A 23,258-nucleotide genomic window follows, 5' to 3' on the forward strand; every position below is an offset into this window, starting at 1 on the left:
GTAAGCTCCAAAAAAATGTGTTCTTCGTTGAAATTTCCCCCTTCCCCACAGCTGTCAATCTCATTCAAATAAAATATGGCACGTCACACCAATGTCAAAATCAATGATTAATAAAACGTCATTTGTTCTGGTGTATCTCGTCATCTAAAAATTAGAGGTTTTAGAGGTTTTCAACGTTCACTGATTCAACTTTCACCAATCTGTTCCTCACACAAAGCAGCATACGACTTGACACATGAGTCATATAGACTACTGTTATGGTGCTTTTTTGCAGTGTCATTGAGTAAACAATGACAGAATTTCCCAATTTTTGGTGAACTGTCCCTTTAAGGTGATGTCAGTCTGTATTCCTTGAGCTCTTTTCACATTTTTTTGGCAACTTGTCATTTGTCACAGTGAAAATCAGCTGCGGTTCATCGTAATGAGTCGAGCCACAGCTTACAAAACAGAAAGGCACATTTTCTGACGTCGGTCATTTGCCTTCCCGTGCGTGTCGTCGCCTGCCTAGGGTTGATGCTCTTTCTGCTCGAGTCTTTTATTTCGCTCTTGTTCTTTGGCCTGGGCCGGTGCGAAACCGTTCTGCTGTTTGGGTTCCTCAGGAAAGTGAGGCAGACACGTAAAGCCGGTGTTCGCCTCGGCTATTTTCTCTTCCTCCACCTCCACCTCCTCCTCATCCTCTCTTCTCTCCTCTCCCAGTGTGACATTGCTGCTGTTACTGCTGAGGATTTCGCCCTCCCCGTTTGCATCCTCTGGGATGTTCTTGCGGAGATCTTTACTCCTGTTGCGTTTGGCCAGTTTGGTGAGCGAACCGAAGCGGTTGAGGAAGTTTTCCTCGGAGGAAACCTGCTGACCGCCGCACTCCGCCTTCAGTCGCAGGTTGTTCAGTTTAGTGTTGATGCTCTCCTGCGAGGACGTCTTAAATCGCCCGGCATCCAGACTAGCAAACACAGCCCGTTTTTCGAGCGACAGCATGTCCAGTGAATGCGCGCGCTGCTCCAGACCCAGCCGTCTGCGCTCCATGCTGCGGATGGTGGCCGCCCGCTGAAGTTTGTCGTGGATCTCGCCACTGAGGCGTCGTCGCGTCTCGCGTAACTCCGCTCGAACGTTTGCCTTCCATTCGGCCGCATGGGCCTTAAACTCTCCAACCTGTATTGGATGATAGAGAGCACTGTGAGCGTGACATTTACAAATGATTCAGTGATGTGCTTCACGTGGGCTTAAAGGCCCTTGCACACTGAGTCCGAGATTTTCGGTGTCAAAAAACGGTGTGAATTTTGTCAAAACACCATTCAAACTGCTTGCTACGGATGCGAAAAACGCCGAAAATCGAACCCGATCCAAATTTTTTTATGACGGACGAGGCAGTGTGCAAGCGTGATTGACATAACGTGAGGTCATATTTATTTTTTAACGTGCGAAAATTTCGGACGCGAATTTCGGACTCAGTGTGCAAGGGCCTTTAGAAGCGAGAACGTACCACATTTCTTAAAGCCAATGTAAAACAGCATTTACCATTTAAAGTCACCGTAAAATGGCACTCGCCATAAATTTTACCATTTAAACCCAATGTACAACAGAATTTGCCATAAGTGTTTATCATTTAAAGTAAACTTAAAACAGCGTTTGCCAAAAATATTACAATTTAAAGCCAATGTAAAACATAATTTACCATTTAAAATCAATGTAAAACAGCATTCGCCAAAAATTTACTATTTCAACCCAATGTACAACAGAATTTGCCATAAATTTTGTAATTTAAAGTCAATGTACAACATAATTGACCATTTAAACCCTATGTACAACAGAATTTGCCATGCATTTTTACCATTTTAAGTAAACGTAAAACAGCATTTGCCAAATCATTACAAATTAAAGCCAAAATTTTACTATTTAAAGTCAATTATTTACCATTTAAAATCAATGTATAACAGCATTTACAACATAAAACAGCATTTGCTATATATTTTACCATTTAAAGGGATACTCCACTTTTTTTGGAAATAGGCTCATTTTACAACTCCCCCAGAGTTAAACTGTTGAGTTTTACCGTTTTTGAATCCATTCAACCGATCTCCGGTTCTGGCGGTACCACTTTTAGCATAGCTTAGCATACATAATTGAAGTGGACAAGACCATTAGCATTTCTAAAAAAAAAATGACCAAAGAGTTTCGATATATTTCCTATTTAAAACTTGACTCTTCTGTAGTTACATCGTGCATTTTTTTTTTTAGAAATGCTAATGGTCTTGTCCACTTCAATTATGTATGCTAAGCTATGCTAAAAGTGGTACCGCCAGAACCGGAGATCGGCTGAATGGATTCAAAAACGGTAAAACTCAACAGTTTAACTCTGGGGGAGTTGTAAAATGAGCCTATTTCCAAAAAAAGTGGAGTATCCCTTTAAAGCCAACATTAAACAGAATTTAACCTTTAAAGTCAACTTAAAACAGCATTTGCCATTAGTTGTATCGTTTATGACCTATTTTGCATGTGTTTTATGTGTAGAAAATGTAAATAAGACTTTGCAATGCTAAATTTTATATTGGACATCATTCTAATCTACTATGATATACCTTCAAAACTCATTTTTGTTTGACATTTCATACCTCCTCTTTTGTTTTCTTGGACAGAACCCTGAGCCAGTCTCCAATCATGCTGAGAACCGCTGCGAAATACGCCAGACCCACCAAAATCCAGAACCAGACCAGAGGCTTGTACCATTTCATGTACTCTATTCTGCGATCTCCACCTATAAAATAATCAAACAGATTTTTACTTTTTGTTTTATAGCCTACTGTATATCAACCAAAAGATCAAGAACTTAGTTGAAAGACACGAAATTGCCAGAAAAAGTATTTTGAGAAGGTGTCAGGTGAAATATGACACTAAAATGTAGTAATTTGGCAGATGTTTTTATCTAAAGCATTTTACAGTGTATTTAATATGAATATATGAGTTCACTACACTTTTAAACATGACGGTTCTTTATTGGCATTGACGGTTCCATAAAGAACCTTTCGCATCCATGAAAGATTTCAAATGCACCAAAGGTTTTTCATATTGAAAAAAGGTTCTTTACATTTTTTTAATGTTCTTTACAGTAAGAAAAAAGGCTCTTTTAAGAACTGATCATTAAAAGGATCTTTGGGAACCAAGAATTGTTCTCCTATGGCATTGCAGCAAAAAAACGCCTTTTTGAAACCTTTATATTTTAAGAGTGTAGGAATCAAACCAATGATTTGTGTGTCTCTAGCACCACACTCTACCAGTTGAGCTATAAGAATTAAGCAACCCTTGAGTTTACTATAGGTAAAATGATGTGAAAAGTCCCAATCGGTGCTCATACCTGCTACATAATCTCCAATGCCGACGGTCGTGAGAGTGATGACGACAAAGTATATGGCCTCTAAAGTACTCCACCCCTCGATGTGTTTGAAAATCACAGCTGGGATGGTGACAAATATAATGCAGCCAGCGATGATGAAGAGTATGGTGGAGGTGACGCGGATCTTGGTCTGACTGATTTGCTTGTGTTTTTGCTGTGAATGGCGGCAGAAGAAATTTCAGGTGAATTAACATATTTATAAAACCAATAAGCAGTTGAAAATCCTCATTCAAAAGTAATTCTACTCACCCTGAAAACTTTTTCCACCTTCAAGATGCTCTTCATAAACATGGTCCCTAGTTGATCACCAATCCCGGCCAACAGGAAGCCAAACAGAGGGATGCCAAATATGGCATAAAGGATGCAGAAAATCTTTCCGCCTTCAGTGCTGGGTGCGATGTTTCCATAGCCTGCAGATGTGGGCGGAGAAGACAAGAGGTTATTCAATGGTTCTGATGCAAGCAGCTCTAGTTGACCCCCTGTATTAAATCTGCATTGATTCACAGATACAGAGAGAGACAATTGGTGGGTTTCATCGAGGGAACATGGCAGTAATTATTGATTGTTGAACAAAAGGGAAGTTAAGACAAGGACAAGAGAGGAGATCTGCGCAGAAAGTTGCAGTCAGTTGCATGAAGGTCTGTGCAAATCTCAGTTCCCATTTTAAAGAGCTTTTGCCCTGTTTACACCTGGTATTAAGATGCGGTTTGGTCGATCGGATCAGCTGTGTTTACCCGTTTACACCTGGTGTTTTAATCCGTCTCTTTTGTCCACTTAGTTTCAACCACTTCTGTCATGAGTTCTTCAAGGGGAGGGTCTAAGGTCAGGTAAATGTATGGGTTTTTTCAAAATACAAAATAAGCTTGAGCAATTTTTACATATGAAAGCGACTAGAGCAGCTTTCGTTTCTGCTCTGACAGCCGCAAGACCAGCTGAACACTGTGAGTGTGTGTTAGAAATCAGGAATGGTGAGAAAATGTTTTTTCATCTTCAAACCAAACTTGGGTCTCCCGCTGACAAAGTTTAAATCCCGTCTGGCTAGCGTTTCCCATAATGTTTACTCATTAGGTCAGGAGAGCACATGAGTGTTTACATTATGAAATCAATCCGGTCGAATGCTTTTTCGACTACCTCTGGAACTGATCAAAAGTGGACAAGCTCACAATGTTTTAGACCCCGTTTACACCTGTATTTAGCATCGTCTCCTTGTGATCAGATCGACCAAAATGCATCTTAATACCAGGTGTAAACAGGGCCTTTGAGAAATCAGTATGCATTGTTGGTCAAGGTCAAGTTTACTTTTATTCTCATTCTAGTTTTAGTTTTGATTCATTTTCAGTTAGCAATTTTAGTGCTTCAACATTTAGTTGGCAATGCAACATTTCAAACATTTCAAATATTTTCTCTAACCCAATTTTGTATAGTACCAGTATGTGCATACTAAGTATGAACTTTACTATTTGATTTAGTTTATTTTCTGTATTGAGTTTGAACTATCAGATGTTATATTTTGCGATGTTTGAAGGTTGGGTTATTTCACCGATTGTGGTGATGACGGTCCCAGCGAAGAAGAAAGCGCTGCCGAGATCCCAGTGGCTCGAGTTATAGGACGTGTCTCCAATGGGACTCACTCCAGCGCTGACCGCGTCGACTGCATGCTGGGGAAAGATACATGGAGAAAAAGACTCAAATGGCCATTTTGTAAGCACTACTATTGTAGTAAGTAAACCAGATACTTACAGGGAATCAAACTGCCCATTTCTAGAATTTGTACAAGACACCAGAGGTGTAAAGTCCAGGTTCAGAAAGTAAAAGTTGTTCCAATCACCTGGATTTGCTAATTAGCACAGTTTTTCAGCCAGGAGATTGAACTAATTAGTTAAATCAGCTGGCTGAGTTCATGGGTGGAAAAAACATATGGCAGGACTTTTACTTTCTGACCCATTGCAAGATGCAAATAGAATTCTCTAAATATGAAATTATTGTTTCTGTATTTTGCTTGTTAATGCCATCCAACAATATTACAACAACAACATTTATTTATAGAGCACATTTAAACACAATATTAATTGATCCAAAGTGCTGTTTTTAAAAATGTCCAATGAAAGGGTAGACCACATATGCTAGAGGAGACCAATCCAAAGCTTGGGCCGAGCCACAGAAAAGGCCCGATCACCCTTGTATTTGTAGCAACACCATTTCACAGTTAAGAGCAAGTGATTAGAAGATCTATGCCCTAACAGGACAGTATGGCACAAGAAGATCGCTATACCTTGGTGCACAGCCAGGCAACGCCTTATAAACAACTATAAGGATTTTAAAATCAACCCTGAATTTAACGGGAAGCCAGTGAAGGGATGCTAAAATATGGTCCCTCTTTTTTGACCCAGTCAAAAGTCTTGCGGACGCATTTTGAACAACTTGCAATAGCCTGAAAAAGAAGATGCTTCAACTTTGCGATATATCTCAAATGGATAAAGCTTCCTCTAATAACAGCACTAATTTGTGTAGTGAAGAGTCAAAGATCACTCCAAGATTTTTAATTTGTTTGCGTACACTGTGTAGCGCCTGGACCAATCAGACACACAAATTATTCATTATATTTAATGAATAATCCAGCAAATTCACTATCCCAACAAAGGTCTGTGAGACTGTTGAGAGAGGACCTAATGGGCTTCCAGAGCAGGGGAGGAATTTGCAGGACAACCTAGTAGAATTAAAACCTGTTTTATCCTCATTTAGCTGCAGAAAAGTATTTGTCATCCACCTCTTGATATCATTTACACATTTCAATGACACATCGAATGAAAGCCTTGCTGGAAGGTGAAACTGAGAATCGTCCGCATAACAGTGAAATGAAATGTTTTTTTCTGAAAAATGTGGGCTGAGGGAAGCATTTAAAGGGAAAACAATAAAGGTCCCAAAATGGATCCCTGGGGCACACAACACAAGACAGGCGCAGATGATGAGAAAAAAAATCCTAAATTTACAGAAAAAGTACTATTAGCAAATCATTTGAAAAAGCCACCTCCTCCAAGTCACTTTGCACAATGTCAGCCAAGAACTACGAATATCTAAGAAAATTATTCACAAAAATCCTGATCAGACTTGCTAACTGCCGGATGTGCTGTAAAGCCCCCCGCTTTGGGTTTCTGTGGCTGAAAAACCTGCATTGAAAATCAATGTGCTCCGTCTGTCAGTAATCTGATCAGGCTTTGTGACTGTTCTTAAAGTATTTTAAGGAATAGTATAAATGGGTTATGCTGAGTAAATTTTGTCAATATATCGGTAAGTCCTGAGCAGACTCTGGTCATGTTGTCTTTATGATATTCACTCAAATCTTGCTTTAATCGTAAAGCAGTACAAGATGTTTTAGTACCCAGAAAAAAACATTTTTTTAACAGAAATTAACGATCAGCAATCAATCCATTTAAAACTATTGCAATAAGTCAGATACACTCTTAAATGTAAAGAGCTGGCATCGATGGTTACGTGAAGAACCTTTAAAGTCCCCCTGTGGTGAAAATCAAGCTTTTAATGAAGTTTATAAGTTTTTAATATGCTTTAAGACAAACCATGTGTAAGTTCATAAGTCGACAGCATTGCTGAGTATTTCCTCCTTAAAACTGCAGTGAACCAAAGACAGTCTCAAAAACACGGTTTAAAATCGCTGGTGTTTCTGACGTCACAAACGACCTTGTAACCAATCAGATCAACGTGTGATCGTCAACCAGTGGATCTCTGAGTGAGTGAGTGGAGGCGGGGCTCATTTGCATATTCATAGACCCGCGTATACTAAATGAGGTGACGCAAGGGTGTCGAGTTACATTCAAGCTATTTTAAGGCATGAATAGTTAATACTACAGGGGCATTTTAACATCCATGGAAGCTTTACATCCCATAAAGGGTCTTTATAGTGAAAAAAAAGGTTCTTTAGATTCTTAATACTGGTTATTTTAAGAACTGGTCACTGAAAAATGGTTCTTTAATGCTGCAAACCCGCTCTTTTGAAACCTTTATTTTTTAAGAGTGTAGCAGAGAGAAACACAACGAGACAACATGCTGTCAGCAAGAAAACAATGAAGTCTGAGTAATATTTCTTCTGCTCCGGTAGGATTTGCCAAGTGTCCTGATGGGAAGATTTTTGAGTCAGTCCTGCTGACAGCCAAGAACAACAACACCTGGTCTCGCATGACAGGACAGAGACATGTCAACATGACTGGCATCTAATTCTGGTGAGATTAAATGCGGCTTTAAAGGCTTTTTCAGACATTTTTTTCAAGCCGAATCTGCAACATTAAGATGCTTTACATGCCCTACAAAATGTTTGTTTTGGAACCACATGGTTGGGTTGATATTGCATTGATCAAAACTTTGCTGAAAAGCCTTTGCACACAATTAACTACAGTCCTTCTGTCCTCTGATTGATAGTTTATACTTTTTAGCAAGTATAAACTTGCTTTTAGTGTACAATTTAGTGTAATTGTACAAACATCCATCTTCAGCTTGTTCTTCACGTGTCTTTCTGCAGTGAAAGTAGATATTTATCAAGTAAACGTAAAAATAACTTATTGATATTGTTTGTAATATTTCAACATCAACACTTACTGGACTGAAGCAACTTTTTTAAGGTTTACTTAATTATCGAAACATTATTTTTTTTTGAAAATCATGTTCAAATTTGAGTCTCAAATATGATCATCAGGCTTTTGAGGAAGGTTTATTTGTTCATCTCTCAATCATAATTGTATTGCATTGCATTATCTGTTTTAAAACTACAGAGATTTAAATATCATCTTACTAAGACATATTATTGGCAGATTTAGAGCGACGACTGATATTTATATGAATTTTATGTAAGTAGTCTGCTATATTTGTAATGTGCATTACACGCTTTAAAAATTTCATCTTATTTTTTGTCCATAAATATCAGCATCTGCCTCAAATTTCATATTTTGCTCATTTTGGGCCTCTGAATAAAACCGAGGTGTTTTTCCCTTCATATTCTAACTATATAATACTATGAGCCATAAAAACATGATGTATCAAATATGATACTCAACAAAAAAATACATACGCAGGCTTTCCAGGGTTTGTGATTGTTCTGTTACAGTATGGACCGGTTTGGACACGATCTGTGTGGACGATGAGGACGACTGAAGGCTTTTCTCTCAGGAGATTCTGCCTTTATTGGGCCAAACAATAAATAATTGATTACCTCAGAGCCTATTCCCTAAACACCACGTCGAGGGGTTTGTTTCAATCGTCTTGGCTGGAAATGGAGAATTGATTTTTTTTTTTATTAGAAGATGTATGGCACATTTGAGTCACAAATGACTCTAAGAGGACAGAAATGAAGAAGGATGTAGGCGTGTATGAATGTAAGATCTGATCACTCATGCATGCAGTATTGTCAGGTTTTTGAGTGAAAACTAAAACTAGGTCAGACTGTAGAATGATCATGTGAGCACAAGGGATGATTTAAACATGTAGGACCAGATTTACTAACAGCTTGCTCCAGCGCAAACCCTCTTGTGCCGTTAAAAAACTACTGTGAGGACATTGACTCGCTGAAAATTTTTGCATCTGATATTATTGCACATGTTACGTATTTGTAGCTGTTTCCCTTTCAGACGCACAATTTATGGAAGGAGAGTATCTAAATAAAGCACACAAGCTGATTTACTAAAGTTTGCGTGAGTCAATTTACTGGTATTTGCGCCATTATTTACCGCCCCAAAAAAGCATGTTGTAAACCAGACGCTAATTTGCGCTGCTCCTGGTAGATTGTGTTGGTCTTCATGGAAATGATCCGGCTGCGTCTGTGTTCGTCAGTAGATCACGTGCAGAACTTTACACTTCCATCAGCTTTTTTATGCTAATTTATGCTTCTCTCATGCTAATTAGCCCTGATGTGGTCATGTGACAGAGCTATTTTAGTATTATTGATATACTATTCTTCATTTTAATTTTAGTGAAAGTTTTTGTACTTTTTTATGTGTTTTTGTCATTTTTATTAGTTTTTATTTTCGTCTATATAGTTTTTATTTATTTTATTTTAGTTTTAGATATTTAAGAACTTCAAGTTGAACTAAATGAAAATGAGGAATGTTGCCTTAGCAATTGGCTGAAGTTTTTTTTTTACGTTTTAATTTATTTCCATTTCAAGTTTTTATGGATTTCGGTTTAGCTAACGATAATAACCTTGGTTTTTTGGCATACAACTGTTTGAAAGATTTACACACTGAATACTGCTGCATAATGACTGGCCAACAGTATGGAATTAAAGGACAACTCTGGCGCAAAATGAACCTTTGGTCTAATAACACATTGGTACCGAGTCGACCGTTCTCTGGGATTTGCTTTCATGATAATCGAATGTAAAGAGTTTTATCTCTAAAAACTGTTTAGCTTACACGCTAGTATAGGGCAACACGCTAGCATAATGAGAGTCCCTACAGGCAAACCGGAGCATTGAGAAGTATTGTAAGTGTACAGACAGTTTAATAAGAAGATACTTTATACTTCGCGTATACAGGCAGGAGCCATCTTGGAAAACAGTCTCGACCAGTCGAGCCACGAACGCCGTGCTAAGTGAGCTGGTCGATTGGATTACGTTTGTGAAATCTAATTACATGGAAATGCATGAATTATATCTGTTTATTAAAATATATGGGTGACTAACTACAAGGGAAGAAGGGGTCCCATACTTTCATATGAGATTCCAAGTCACAGTTCAGCTCACTTAGCACGGCGTTCGTGGTTCGGCTGGTCGAGACTGTTTTCCAAGATGGCTCCTGCCTGTATACGCGAAGTATAAAGTATCTTCTTATTAAACTGTCTGTACACTTACAATACTTCTCAATGCTCCGGTTTGCATGTAGGGACCCTCATTATGCTAGCGTGTTGCCCTATATACTAGCGTATAAGCTAAACAGTTTTTAGAGATAAAACTCTTTACATTCGATTATCATGAAAGCAAATCCCACAGAACGGTCGACTCGGTACCAATGTGTTATCACACCATAGGTTTATTTTGCGCCGGAGTTGTCCTTTAAGTATGCAATTTGCTGCAAGTATGCTGGTATTTCAAGCATAACCCCTGAACTGCGATCTGTTTTGATAGTGACCATCTGCGTTGTTATGATAAATCCCTGGACACTCGTTCGCGTTGAATCACTTGCATCTGCGAGCCTTGGATAACCTTGAGATGAAAGTCTAATTTTAGATGATATTGTAATTCTTGATTATATATGGTGACTAAGGCTTTACAATAAAGCTGTTCATGAACAATGAACAATAAAGTTTTCCAGCATGTATTATACACTCTTGAGGGTACAAAAAAAAGGTACAAAAGCTGTCACGGTGGCATTACTCTTCCAAATGGTACTAATATGTACATTTAAAGTACAATACGCATCTTTTAGGGGTATTTAAGGTATAAAGGTTCACCTTTTGAAAAGGTTCTGCCCCAGTGACAGCTTTTGTACCTTTTTTCTGAGGGTTTATTAAATATGTCATCATACATACTAAACTGAACTAAGAATGTTTTCTCAGCCTGTTATATAATGGATAAATAATGATATCTCATCCACTCTTCCAGTAATTCCCTGGTTGGCTGTGTAGGATGTGTTGTGAGAAATCAATGCAATGCTTTAATTGAAGGCAACACATTTCCTTATTATATATATGCAAGAAATGTTATGGAGTGCTGGTGCTTTACACACTTCAGCCTACAGTGAGTTTCTGCTGGCACAAGTGAGAGTTGATAATCCTGCTGATGCCCAGAGGGATTCATGTCTGTCTTGGAGTGACATTTACTGATCAATTAGAGCTCAGCGCCCGCCGGAGCAAACAGCAGAGGAGATGGGGAGGTCGTTGTTGTTATGACTCTCAGCATCGCTGGAAAAGGCTTGTTTGGAGTCTTTAAACATCCAACGGTTAGAGTATCTCCCAGGAAGCCTTTACAAAGAACGTATTTTTAAATACCAATCATTTTGAACGCTTTCTAAATAGATAGATGTAGTATTTTTATGTCTCGGCTTTCACAACCAACTAACTTTGTTAGGGTTAATCTCACAAAAACTGGTAAAGAGTAATTTTTTTTAAAGGTTTTAGGGCCATCAAGCCTTTTTGCATTGTGAAATAGTTTTCATGAGAATTAAGCTTATTTTCTCCCAAAAGGTTAATTATGGTGATGTTAAAAAAGAGCTTTTATTGAAATGATAAATTGTCAAATGTTTTAATACATTATTGTTTTATTTGCTATGCTGCCTTTTTTATTTAAGCTGATTTAAATGTATAAAAAATCATTATATTACAGTATTATTTGGAAATGACCATTTTGAATGTAAATTCGTTTTTAAAAAGAATGTATATATTAAATATAATATAAAAGTGCATATATATACTAATTTTCTTCATATAAAAATTTATTTATAAAAATTGTTTTATTTAAAAATAGAAAATGTATAAAAGGATCATTATTATATATATATATACTTTTATATTATAACTATACTTTTTTTATATTTTATAAAAATATTTCTGAAGGATCATGTGACACTGAAGACGAATGCTGAAAATCCAGCTTTGCATCACATAAATAAATTATATTTGAAAGTATATTAGAATAGAAAACCAATATTTTAAATTGTAATAATATTTCACAATATTACTTTTTCTGTATTTTTTATCAAATAAATGCAGCCTTGGTGAGCAGAAGAGACCTCTTTCAAAAACATAAAAAATAGTAATGTTTCCAAACTTTCGGGTACTGTATATATGTATGTGTGTGTACAGCCTATATACACCCACATATGCAGTATACAGTATATATATACAGTATATATAATTTTTTTTTTTTAGGTATTGTATGAAATATGATCTAGGCATTTTTCCATGTATTATATGATCACTCCTGACTGATCTGTCATGTACACAGACGTGATCTGACCTTGATAAGGTCCTCGAGCTCGGCTGGAGAGACGCAGGGGTTCCTCTTCAGAAACAGGGCCTTCTCCTGAGTGATGCTGTCCTTCTGGTTACTCTCGAAGGGTTGTTCCAGCGCCCGAAACGCCAGCCCGCCGCACACCAGGTACCACACCACCACCACGAACACGGCCAGCACCGTCTTCCACTTCATGACGGAGTGCAGATCCGAGCCGTCCGCTCCCGAGTCCATCCCGGTGAGAGCGCTGGCGGAGCGGGACGAGATGGAGAGGCGCGGGAGAGGGCAGTGAGCGTTCGCTTGGACCTCGCAGCCCGTCGGCTTCTGCATGACCTGAACCAGACTCGACTGAACCGCACCGGACTCAACCTTCTTCACAGGGACGATGTTTGTCTGAACAGCCACTGAGAAAGAGACAGAGATGGACAGAGAAGACATTATTAACCTTTATTTAACCAAGTCACTTAAGAACAAGTTCTTATTTTCAACAACAGCCTGACATGACAGGAGAGTTCAAATCTCCTGAAACACATACAATACACACACATATACATTCATTTAAAACATTTACAAGCTGTGAAAAAAAAAAAACCTCCCTAGTAGTTTTTTAAATGCAGGGATTGAAATAAATGACTCTAATTTCAATCATTCGCACATTCCAATCATTTCAAAATCAAAAGTTGAGCGACCATAAACCGTTTTCTTTCTCAGGCTAATCAAAAGAATGTGACATGCGTCTTATTTGGAATTCTGATGAACATTCTATTGCTTAAATCATATTAGATATTATTATTATCTTAGAGCTCGAAGTTCAGGAGACCTAAAGGAGGTTTCTGTGCGTGGCAGCTCAAATTTTTGCTCTTAAAGGTACAATATGTATGAATTTTGTAATAAAATATCCAAAAATCTCCAAAGATTTTTTATTTCAGAGAAATTCCAATTTTAAATAAGTGGCCGTCCCGGAAAAAAAATTATGCCTGTCAATGACGCAATATCCGCACTATCCTCGGTTTCCGTTCATACTGCCATAGCCATGACGTAACCATGGCGACAGACGTGGACAACTGCGTAGTGCGTAACGTTTAGCGGCACGCAGTTCTTGTTTCTTTTAAACATAGACCATGGCAAGCAGACTTTGGGAAAAACAAGGAGAACTAAAACGAGGATCAACATCAGCGTGGCGTTTTCGAGATGCCGAGAGCTAGCGTCCGCGACTAACTTGGACTCGACAGAGTTTCATGAGTCACGACTCGACAGCTTTATTAGACAGGTGAGCAAATGTACATAAAACAAATCAATGTTATATTACGTTAGCTCAACATGATGAAATGTTAGAATATGGTCAGTATGTTATTCTAATGTTGATCTAGCTCACTGCTAGTTTCGTATAGCAAACGAACTAACACGCAGTATAACATTATAACTTTCAAGACACATTTAAATGCCGTTTAGTGTGATAGTGTAACGTTAGACCAAGTGAAGCAGCGCTGCGTTCCCTCACAAGTTTAATTCGTCTAATAAACTGACCTGTGTGAGTAATCCAGCACTTGCGGGTAGTTCGGTAGAATTAAATGTCCTTATTCCTTTATATCCGCGGGACTCGCGTGTGATATCTGCCTCTTTAGCAATCGCGACCTGCTTCATACCACTGTAATGTTAAAAAACATGAATGTTTGCACTCATCCATAAACATTATTAGATCCATCAGCTTGACAGCAAGTCCCATCATTCAGCTCATCACTGCGTCATCAACCTACGCCTGTGTTATTGTTGGAAACTGCGCCCTCTTGTGGCGAAAAAAACCTACATATTGTGCCTTTAAAGGGGTCATATAATGCCATTTTTGTACAAGCTAATATGATTCTTTAGGGTCTAAATTAAAAGTTTGTAATATACTTTATTAAAAAATTCTCATTAGTATTGTAAGAAAACACTTATTTTACCTGGTCAAAAACAGCTCTGTTTTCAGCACGGCGTTTCAGTGCATATGACTTTAAATGATAATGAGCTTTGCTCACCCCGCCTCTCTGTTCTGTGCATACACGTTTGTAACACACTAACCATAACGCGTTGTTCAGTATAAACGTGGGATTATGAATTATATTGAGAACGTCGTACATAGAAAACATGCCGTAATGTACCCTGAGTGTAAACCTTAGACGCATTCATTGTGAAGCGTGCAGCTAGCGATTTGCAAAGATATAAATATTAATATAAAGGTTCATAAAAACGTTACACTCACTTCAGTTCTTCTGTAGGTTCAGAAGGAACACGAATAGCTGGTACCGATCCTTTTTTCATGAGCAGCTTCTTAGCAAAACCAGCTTTATACTTTATACAGCTTTATACCTCGTTTATAAAGCAGTCTGGTGAGAAATGATTCGCACAAACATGAGAGCATTGACGTTGCTCTTGGGGAATATTCCCTTCGAAAACAAACTCAGCCACTGCGTCTTCAGCGGTTTGGATTTAGGAACATTAAAATGACTGCTGTGTTCGTTATTACACCCAAGAACAGAACACCACAATCGCTTAGACGCCATTCTGCTCATAGACAGTGCTCCAGCCTATCAACAATGACCGCGCCGCGCATACTATGATTGACAGCTGGCTCACGAGCGAGGGCGGGTCTGTGTTGAAACGCTGCTGTCAATCAACAATCGTGGGAGGGGCTTCCGAGCTTGTGATGTCACACGGTCGAACGGCTCGATTTGAGACGGGAAAACATATAAGGAGATTAAAACAAAAACACTGGATGGATTTTTATCATTATATGATGGTTGTGTACAGGCACTGCCAACACACAATTCAGTACAATCAACTTGAAAAAGTGCATGTACCATTATATGACCCCTTTAAAAGACTTTGTGTTTGAGTTCATGTTGAGATCTCCATATTCGGTTTGGATGAGAGAGGAAAAAAAACAACTATATGAGTGTGGATTAACCCGTAACCTCTGACACGCTTGGCAAAAGATCTACCTCTAGACCATTTAAGAATTCAAACAAAATTTGCGGATTGATGCATTTATTTACGGGTTGAGAGAGGCTGCACAGTTTGACCAGTGGGCAATGGTGTGTTGCTAAGAACTTGCAATGTATAACTATTATCAGACCGGCCCTCACGGCCTCGAAACACTACCGGCCCCTCCGGGAAAAGTCCCGACTCACCCGATTGCAAGATCTCTGACTTTTGACTGCACACTTTGGCATCTTGGCAGAACAGTTTGAGATCTTGTTGAGACATTTGAGACATTGTTGAGATTGTATTATATTGTACCTTGTGATATGTTTCACTGTGTATTTCATGAGTGTTATCCAATGTTCATTACAGTTGTAAGACTGGAGAAATAAGAAAATGCCAGGCCATCTAATGTGGAAAAACAGCTTAAAATGATATATTGTAAACTGTTTTAATACATTATAGTATTATACCATCTTTTTTAATTGAAGCTGGTATAATGTTTTAAAAAATCATTGTATTACAGTATTTTTTATAAATGACCATTGAGAATAAAGTTTAAAAAAAAGTATACTTTTGATTATATTATAATATGTATAAATAATATTATAAAAAGTATGGCTGGATGGATAGATAGATAGACAGACAAAAAGATAGATAGATAGATAGATAGATAGATAGATAGATAGATAGATAGATAGATAGATAGATAGATAGATAGATAGATAGATAGATAGATAGATAGATAGATAGATAGATAGATAGAAATATTATATAGTGATTGGTTGATTGATTGATTGATTGATTGATTGATTGATTGATTGATTGATTGATTGTTCAATCGATCGATTGATCTCCATTTAATCTCAATGCTAGAAGAAACAACTGAGATACAGAGAATATTCTTTTTAATTTCTCTGGGTATTCATGACACAAACCGGTGCAGAAACATGCATTCTATTCAGTTCTATTCTGGTATTTTTCATCATGTTAAACAACACAAACAACGCAGTAAAACATGCACTAAAACAGCCAGAGAATGCTGAGGTCTGTGTGGCCGTCGCATGGATGCCAGCCATTAGTGATGTGTGTTACAGAGGCTTTAGATGTTTCTCCTGAGAAGCTTCAATCCAATCGTCTGGTTAAAAGACATCTCTAATTATGACTTTACCACAGTAGAGATGCTTTCCTATACAATAAATATATTCATCTCTTTTTCTAAGGTGATTTTGTATGCCTAGTGTATTGCAACCTTATCACTCATGAACGAGGTGAATGCTTATAACAGACAGATGATATCTGCTAGACGAGCACATTAGCTGTCAGATGGATTTTATAATATGATTTGGAGGGTGTCAGAGCCCTGTGAGAGTAACTGAGGCTTTCACGCGTGCAGTCACCCCGTTTAAAGATTCAGAGCTCCCTTTGTGGGGGACAGTGGGCGGAGCCTGTGAGTCAGAGTGATGTAATGCTCAAACCACCCCATAATTTATGCAGACTCCGCCCCCTCGCCTGCTTCACGACAGTGTCCATCAGTCCCTTTGTAAAAATGAAACAGAAAATGATGCAAGCTTGGGTTTCATCAAACACCACATGGATTAAACTTATCGATTCAATAAACCGAACATACATCTGCATATTTCTCTGTCGATTTTTACAGTGAGGCATTGCCTAATAACCAATAAATGCACTTGAACATCCATAATTTCGGACTCAAGGACGCCTATGTCACTACATCTGCTCAGAGATATAAAACATGTCAGCCCGGACCACACAAATCAATATCCAATAAAGTATAGAAACTTGTTATGGATGTGTCAATCAAAATTACAATGAGTAATCCAATGAATCTAGAAGACAAAAGCCCATATGCTATAAAACACATAGTGATTTAAACTTCTTTTTGAGACTTTTAAATGACTTTGAATGTATATATATATATATATATATATATATATATGTGTGTGTGTGTGTGTGTGTGTGTGTGTGTGTGTGTGTGTGTGTGTGTGTGTGTGTGTGTGTGTGTGTGTGTGAATAGATGCTATGAGTAAGCTAATTATCACTGATTACATGATTGCAACACGGATTATTCCTGGAAACGAACTTCAAATGTTTCCTCAAATCTCAAATGCTCATTTTTCTTAAGCAAAAATCTCATGATTAACCAATACATCATTTTATAAAAAAAAAAATTTAAAACAGTGACAATCTATATCAAACCAAGTTATTTCTCATTGAAAGAGCAGAGGCTGAGTGAAATAACAGACTGACACAACTAACCTTGTTCAGGATCCCAGTTCACCTGTTTCCTTGGATTCTCTAACGGGAATTTCATGATGGTCCAGAAGGGCTTTCCGTATCAAAGTGTCAAATAAAGCTATCCTAACAATATACACACAAACCAGAGACTACAACAGGCTACATTCTCGCTGCTCTCGGAGTGTTTGTTTCTTTAGAATAAGCAAATGGTTCAAAGGCAAGAGGTGATGATGATGATGATGATGATGATGGTGATGATGCTCGAGCACGCCTTACTCTCTCTACTCTCTCCACCCAACCACTCTCATCAGCTCCAGCCTCACATCACTTCGAGGAAAGCGAAACAAAGCGCGAAACATCTGCTGGGAATGGGATTGAATCATGTCGCGAATCTTGCATCGCGCGTAAATCACTTCCCTTTGTTTCAGCAACGCCTCATCCTTTGTGTCAGGATTCCCACTGAGGCTTTTAGTCATGGAGAAGCTGTTCAGTCATTCATGCTCGCTATAATCATGGAGATGTGATATTGAGGTTGACAGATAAGTTGTACTCACTGATCATCGCGTGTTTCGCCCGGTGTGTGTGTGTGTGTGAAGCGCGTGGAGAGCAGGTGTGACTGAGCGCGGGAGGGTTGGACTCACGAGCAGCGAATCAACACTTACAGACAGTTATGAATTATTTATGTCAAGTGTGGGGTGAATTAACTTGATCAATACATAACATCTTCATAATTATATAAAAAAAAATGCCATAATACGGTTACTGTATATATTTATGTAAATATGACAATAATTTTATTATATAATATTTAACATTGCATATTGTCAAATATTGTAATTAATAATATATTATGTTAAATATAATTCTTATGAGCTACCATCTGCATGATTACACTGCACACAGCAGCATTATAATAATAAATACAAAAAATATATATATATATTTTAGTAAAATGTATTTTACATTTTTATTTTATTTTTAAAAATCGAATACATTTTTATATTCACAATGTTACGATATTTAGTAGTCAAATCTCATTTACAGGAAGGATAAATCTTCAGCTGTGGGTTTTATTAAGTTGCTCAAGCCATAAACACCCTCATAATAATTTAAAAACCATAATAGGGTGTATTAATTTCACCCATTATTGTTAGGATGGTGTATATTTATTAATTCTTTAAATATAATAATAACACTATTATAATATAATACTTAACATTTCAGATTGCATTTCATATTATAATTTAAAAAAAAATAGTATTCAATTAGCAGTAGATGTATTACAAATCATATGTACTTTTTCGATGGATTTAAATGTGGAATGTCTATTTGCATGATTAAGTTTTCAATCAGTAAAACATTATAATAAATACATAAATAAATCAAACAAAATATTTTATTAAAATGTAATATGTTTAATAATGTTACATTTTAACAAAATGTAATAAAAATCTAATACATTTTAATTAAAAAAATTGTTATCTTATACATACTTCTGTCAAATCCCAGTTACAGGAAGAATAATTCTTCAACTGTTGGTTTTATTAGGTTGCTCAAGCCATAAAACCCTCATATAAGCATAATAGGGTGTATTCATTTACCCCATATACTGTTACTGTAAGTGCATATTTATTCATTCTTTAAATATGACAATACTATTATACGTAACATTGCACATTGCATTTAATATTATAATTTATACATATTATCATTCAATTAGAGTTATGATTCCCCTGTGTTTTATGTTTTAGGACTTTAATTTTTATATTGTTTTGTATTGCTGTGCCTGTGTTCTCGTCTTGTGGTTTGTTCCTGTAATGTTTTTGTCTCCATAGTAACCCTTTTTAGTCTCTATGGTTACAAATAATCACCTTCACCTGTTCCTTGTTATACCCTTGTGTTTCAGGCTGAATCTGAAATCGCCCCTTACCCTCAAATAGGGCATTATTTGAGGACACCATAGTGGACGTTATTGAGTGCATTTATTCAATCCCACAATGCACCCCAATTATACAATGTACCCTCAACGGCTGTCCGAATTCGCTCACAAGTGAACTGTATTGGTGGACTAACAGATAGTGAATGAGGGTTTACGGCGGCGAAAGTTTAGTTTGTCACTTTCCTTGTTCAACCTGTTTGATCATCATCATCATCACCATCATCATCGGATTTATGTTTCCTATGTTGGATTATCTTGTGTGCTTTTGGATTAAATACTGCTTGCAAATATCCTCGATAATTAGCAATATTAATTTTCATTAATTTCCAATCATTAATTTTCTGCATTACAAATCATATATGAATTTATTGATGCAAATCCGGAAGGTCTTTGATATCATTTCACTATTACACTTTCAATCAATAAAACATTATAATAAATAAAAATGAAACGTAAAATTATATTTTGCATTTGATTATTTTGTTATTAAATCTAATGCATTTTAATACCAAATAGGCCTAATATTGTCTAATAATATTGCTGAATTATTGTACAGTTATGCAGTTATGCTCAGCGAGATCATATTTACAGGACGGGGAGTTCTTCATCATTGTTGATGTGTGGTCTGGTCTGTTTGCATTGAGCAGGAAGCACCTGGAGATTCCTCATGAAATATGGATGAAACTGTACTGCACCTCCTTAAGACTCAGCATCTATTAGTAATGATGAGTGTGGCATGAGATCATAAACACATGTGCAGTTTTCCATATGAAATATTTAGTATCAGGTGGACACATTCAAGCTGTTTATTCTGATGCACCTTTACAGATTCATTTATTACTGGAAAATGTTACTTTGAGTGGGAAAGTTTTGTAGGGAGTTTTGAGAAAACGTTGACTTAGCCTGAAAATTTGAACAAGCACAACTTACAGGTCCCGCCCCCTTGCTCTCTGCTGCGCTACAGCCCTCCCTCCACAGCTCGTCCTCCACAGCGGAGCCCGTCGTGAACGCGCAGGCTAGTAAACAGGGCCACCGATAACAGCGGATGAAAAGTTATATGGCACATTCACTAATAGGGACTAAACGTTAACAATATGCTTTACATTGACTATGGCCTGCCCATACTTTGACTACAAACTTGGTCCTTAAATCATTATGTATTTTGCAATAGCCTACATGTAACTTTATAACGTTGCACTCTTTCTATAAGTTATAAATAGCTAGTAAGATAACGTTAATATAACGGTAACTAACGTTACAGTATGTAAGTAATTATTCTAGCGATATATAATGCTAGATAAGGTGTGCTAGTACATTATTTCAGCAACATGACAAGCCAGTGAATTAGCAGGTTTCAATTGTTGCTTAGCAGAGTGTGTGACATTTTATCTACATGTTATGCGGCTAGAGTTTTGACACCGAGTCAATGGGCTCTGTGTAATTCTTTCTTTTTCGCTTGTTTGTCGTCATCAGTCTTTTTCCTTTTACCTCTTTGTTTTATGAGCAGGTGTCACTCGAGAATTGGCCGTTTAGGTTGTTTCTCCGTCATAAGCACAGCTGCAGCACGCCGGCAATCTTGAGTTTGAACGACGGCTCGCGCTCCGGCGCTCGCGCTGTGCAAGAGAGGGGTGTGATCAGCGCGTACACGAGCGTGATTGACACTGCTAAGACATTCCTCCTGGCTCTGTTGGTTGTTTCTGACCGGGAGCGTGTATTTCTTGCAAATTGCAATAGGACCACTGGGAGGAGCCAGAGGAGCTTGATTTTTACACAGATAATCTGTCTCATATTCTACTGTCAGGACATAATGACAGTTTTAACAAATACATTTTTTCAAAAGTTACCTACAGCAGCTTTAAGTGTTTAAAAATAGTCACTAGTCGCAATCTCAAGTCACTAGTCTGTTGTGCACTCAAAATGTTGGAGATTAACCCCTTCATTGCTGTGTGTTTTTTAAGGTATCAAGTGTTTTTTTCCACCCTTCATGATATCCAAATCTACGGTGGCCCAGTAGTGCACAACACAACGAAACATAAACACAACAAAATGAATCCACAACACAACAAAATTAAGCCACAACACAACGAAAATGAGCCACAACGCAACGGAAAATGTACACCACAACGAAATAAAGACGCAACACACATAGTCAGTCTAATGGTGCACAGCTTATTAAGCAATCATGATTTATTTATTTATTTAACATGGATACAAATCGGGTTATTTTGAGAACTTTTTTACCTCACAAGTCATTTAGACATTTGCAACATATAATTCGTTTTACACAAAGTTTCATTTTACGCGATCAATCTTTTTTGCAGTTTCTGACTCTGTTGTTTTCGCTTGCAAATTGCTGTTCAAAGGCTTGCAATACTTTTGGCCGTATTTGTGCGGAAAAAAACGTGCCAAAAGTGTAAGCGTGGAAAAATGGAAGTCAGAAGAATACAGATCCTATTTATTTTGTGAAAGCATGAAGCTGCAGTTTCACAATACATGCATTACATTTAAGAATAACAGTAAAATGCAGCAAATATTTTTTCCTTACACTTGAAAGGCGATTTACACCTTTACAAGGTTCTTCTCTTGCTCACGCAAATGTTATTTACGCTTGCAATCTTATGTAGACTTTCACAAATCTTACCCTGCACCTGCGATTCTTTATGGCATCATATTACCTTCACATATGAGTTTCTTTCTTCTGCTGAACACAAAAGAAGATATTTGAACGAATGTCAGCAACCAAGCAGTTGATTTCCATTCAGAGGAACCCATTGACTTTCATGGTATGGAGGGGGGAAAAGACTTTGGAGGTCAACGGGGTCCATCAACTGTTCGGTTGACGACATATTCTTCAAAATATATATGTTTTGTGTTCAGCAGAAGAAAGAAATTAATTCGGATTTGGAACAACTTGAGGGCGAGTGAATGATGACAGAATTTTCATTTTTGGTTGAACTGTCCCTTTAAGAGATTTATTCTTGGCGTCAGGCGCGCGCATAGCAACCAACATGGCGACGGTGAAGCTTCACGGTAGCGAGGACAGATTAGCTGGCAGCTAACAGCTAGCAAAACAGCTGTGAAAGATGATAACTGTGAAAATAAGTGTATGGAGTATTTTTGATATGTCTGTATTACCTCATGCGTTTATATGAACGTTTAACGTGATGATTTCTGGTGAAACACGAGTATTTTGAGTATGAGACTCCAGCCAGAGTTTTTCATCATGGACACTAAACCAGGTAACGTTAACGTTAAATTATAATTAGCCTAGAAAAAGTATAATTATCTGGCCAAACACAGACGCTTATAAACTCTTTATTTATGTTTATAGCATGTCATTTTAAGAGAAACGCTCTAAAGTAGCACTATACAAAAAGTTACCGTGGTTTTTACTGTAATGCCATGTATTTGGACATGATATTGCGTTAATACCATAGTGTTTTGGATATGTACCATGGTAAAATCAAAGTACCATGGCAATGCCATCTGAGAACATTTGATTTGTTGTTTTCTGGTTGTAAAACATTGTACCCGTAAACAATCTAATGTAATGTATAAATTAATAGCTCAAATGTTCATCTTTTAGGGTTCTGTTTTGGTTCATCTGGCAAACTGATGGATCAGTACATGATTAAAGACCACATGGTTTCACATTACAGAAAGCTGTATTCAGCCAAAGGTAAGTTTCTAATTCAAATACATGCAAGGATGTCAAGTTTATAGTTTTTACATATTTATCATAAAGGCAATGGCTAGTGGAAAAT

At 37.4% G+C, this 23,258-nt stretch overlaps 2 protein-coding genes across 3 annotated transcripts in view; one reads left to right on the plus strand and one right to left on the minus strand.

The window, feature by feature from the left end:
* Positions 1-341: 341 nt before the first annotated feature.
* Positions 342-18,147, minus strand: kcnk10b (potassium channel, subfamily K, member 10b). 2 transcript variants are annotated; one of them, XM_056240529.1, is made up of 7 exons: positions 18,110-18,147; positions 12,342-12,739; positions 4,926-5,043; positions 3,635-3,795; positions 3,347-3,539; positions 2,607-2,749; positions 342-1,146 (listed from the first exon to the last, which is right to left on the minus strand). In XM_056240529.1, the coding sequence occupies exons 1-7, from the start codon at positions 18,114-18,116 to the stop codon at positions 505-507; spliced, it is 1,662 nt and encodes a 553-aa protein (XP_056096504.1). In that variant the 5' UTR covers positions 18,117-18,147; the 3' UTR covers positions 342-504. The 2 variants fall into 2 exon arrangements, with proteins under 2 accessions (XP_056096504.1, XP_056096503.1); XM_056240528.1 differs by lacking the exon at positions 18,110-18,147 and adding an exon at positions 17,577-17,950.
* A 4,327-nt stretch (positions 18,148-22,474) lies between these two features.
* spata7 (spermatogenesis associated 7) overlaps positions 22,475-23,258 on the plus strand; it is a 7,747-nt gene continuing 6,963 nt past the window's right edge. The window contains 2 exon segments of the mRNA XM_056240568.1: positions 22,475-22,733; positions 23,081-23,173. Of these exon segments, the coding sequence (XP_056096543.1) occupies positions 22,691-22,733; positions 23,081-23,173 (136 nt within the window). The 5' untranslated portion in view covers positions 22,475-22,690.

Source organism: Rhinichthys klamathensis, unplaced genomic scaffold (genome assembly GCF_029890125.1).
Source record: "Rhinichthys klamathensis goyatoka isolate OS25496 unplaced genomic scaffold, OSU_Roscu_1.1 h1tg000603l_1, whole genome shotgun sequence".
NCBI classification, from domain to species: Eukaryota; Metazoa; Chordata; class Actinopteri; order Cypriniformes; family Leuciscidae; genus Rhinichthys; species Rhinichthys klamathensis.

What these genes read in the sequence shown, in the direction of transcription:
- kcnk10b (XM_056240528.1), bottom strand. Translation starts at nt 17,631, where the DNA reads ATGAAATTCCCGTTAGAGAATCCAAGGAAACAGGTGAACTGGGATCCT. An exon ending in GAACTGGGATCCTGAACAAG is followed by an intron (nt 12,740 to 17,576) that starts GTTAGTTGTGTC and finishes TCTCTTTCTCAG; the next exon opens with TGGCTGTTCAGACAAACATC. An exon ending in GACCGTCATCACCACAATCG is followed by an intron (nt 3,796 to 4,925) that starts GTGAAATAACCC and finishes CCACATCTGCAG; the next exon opens with GCTATGGAAACATCGCACCC.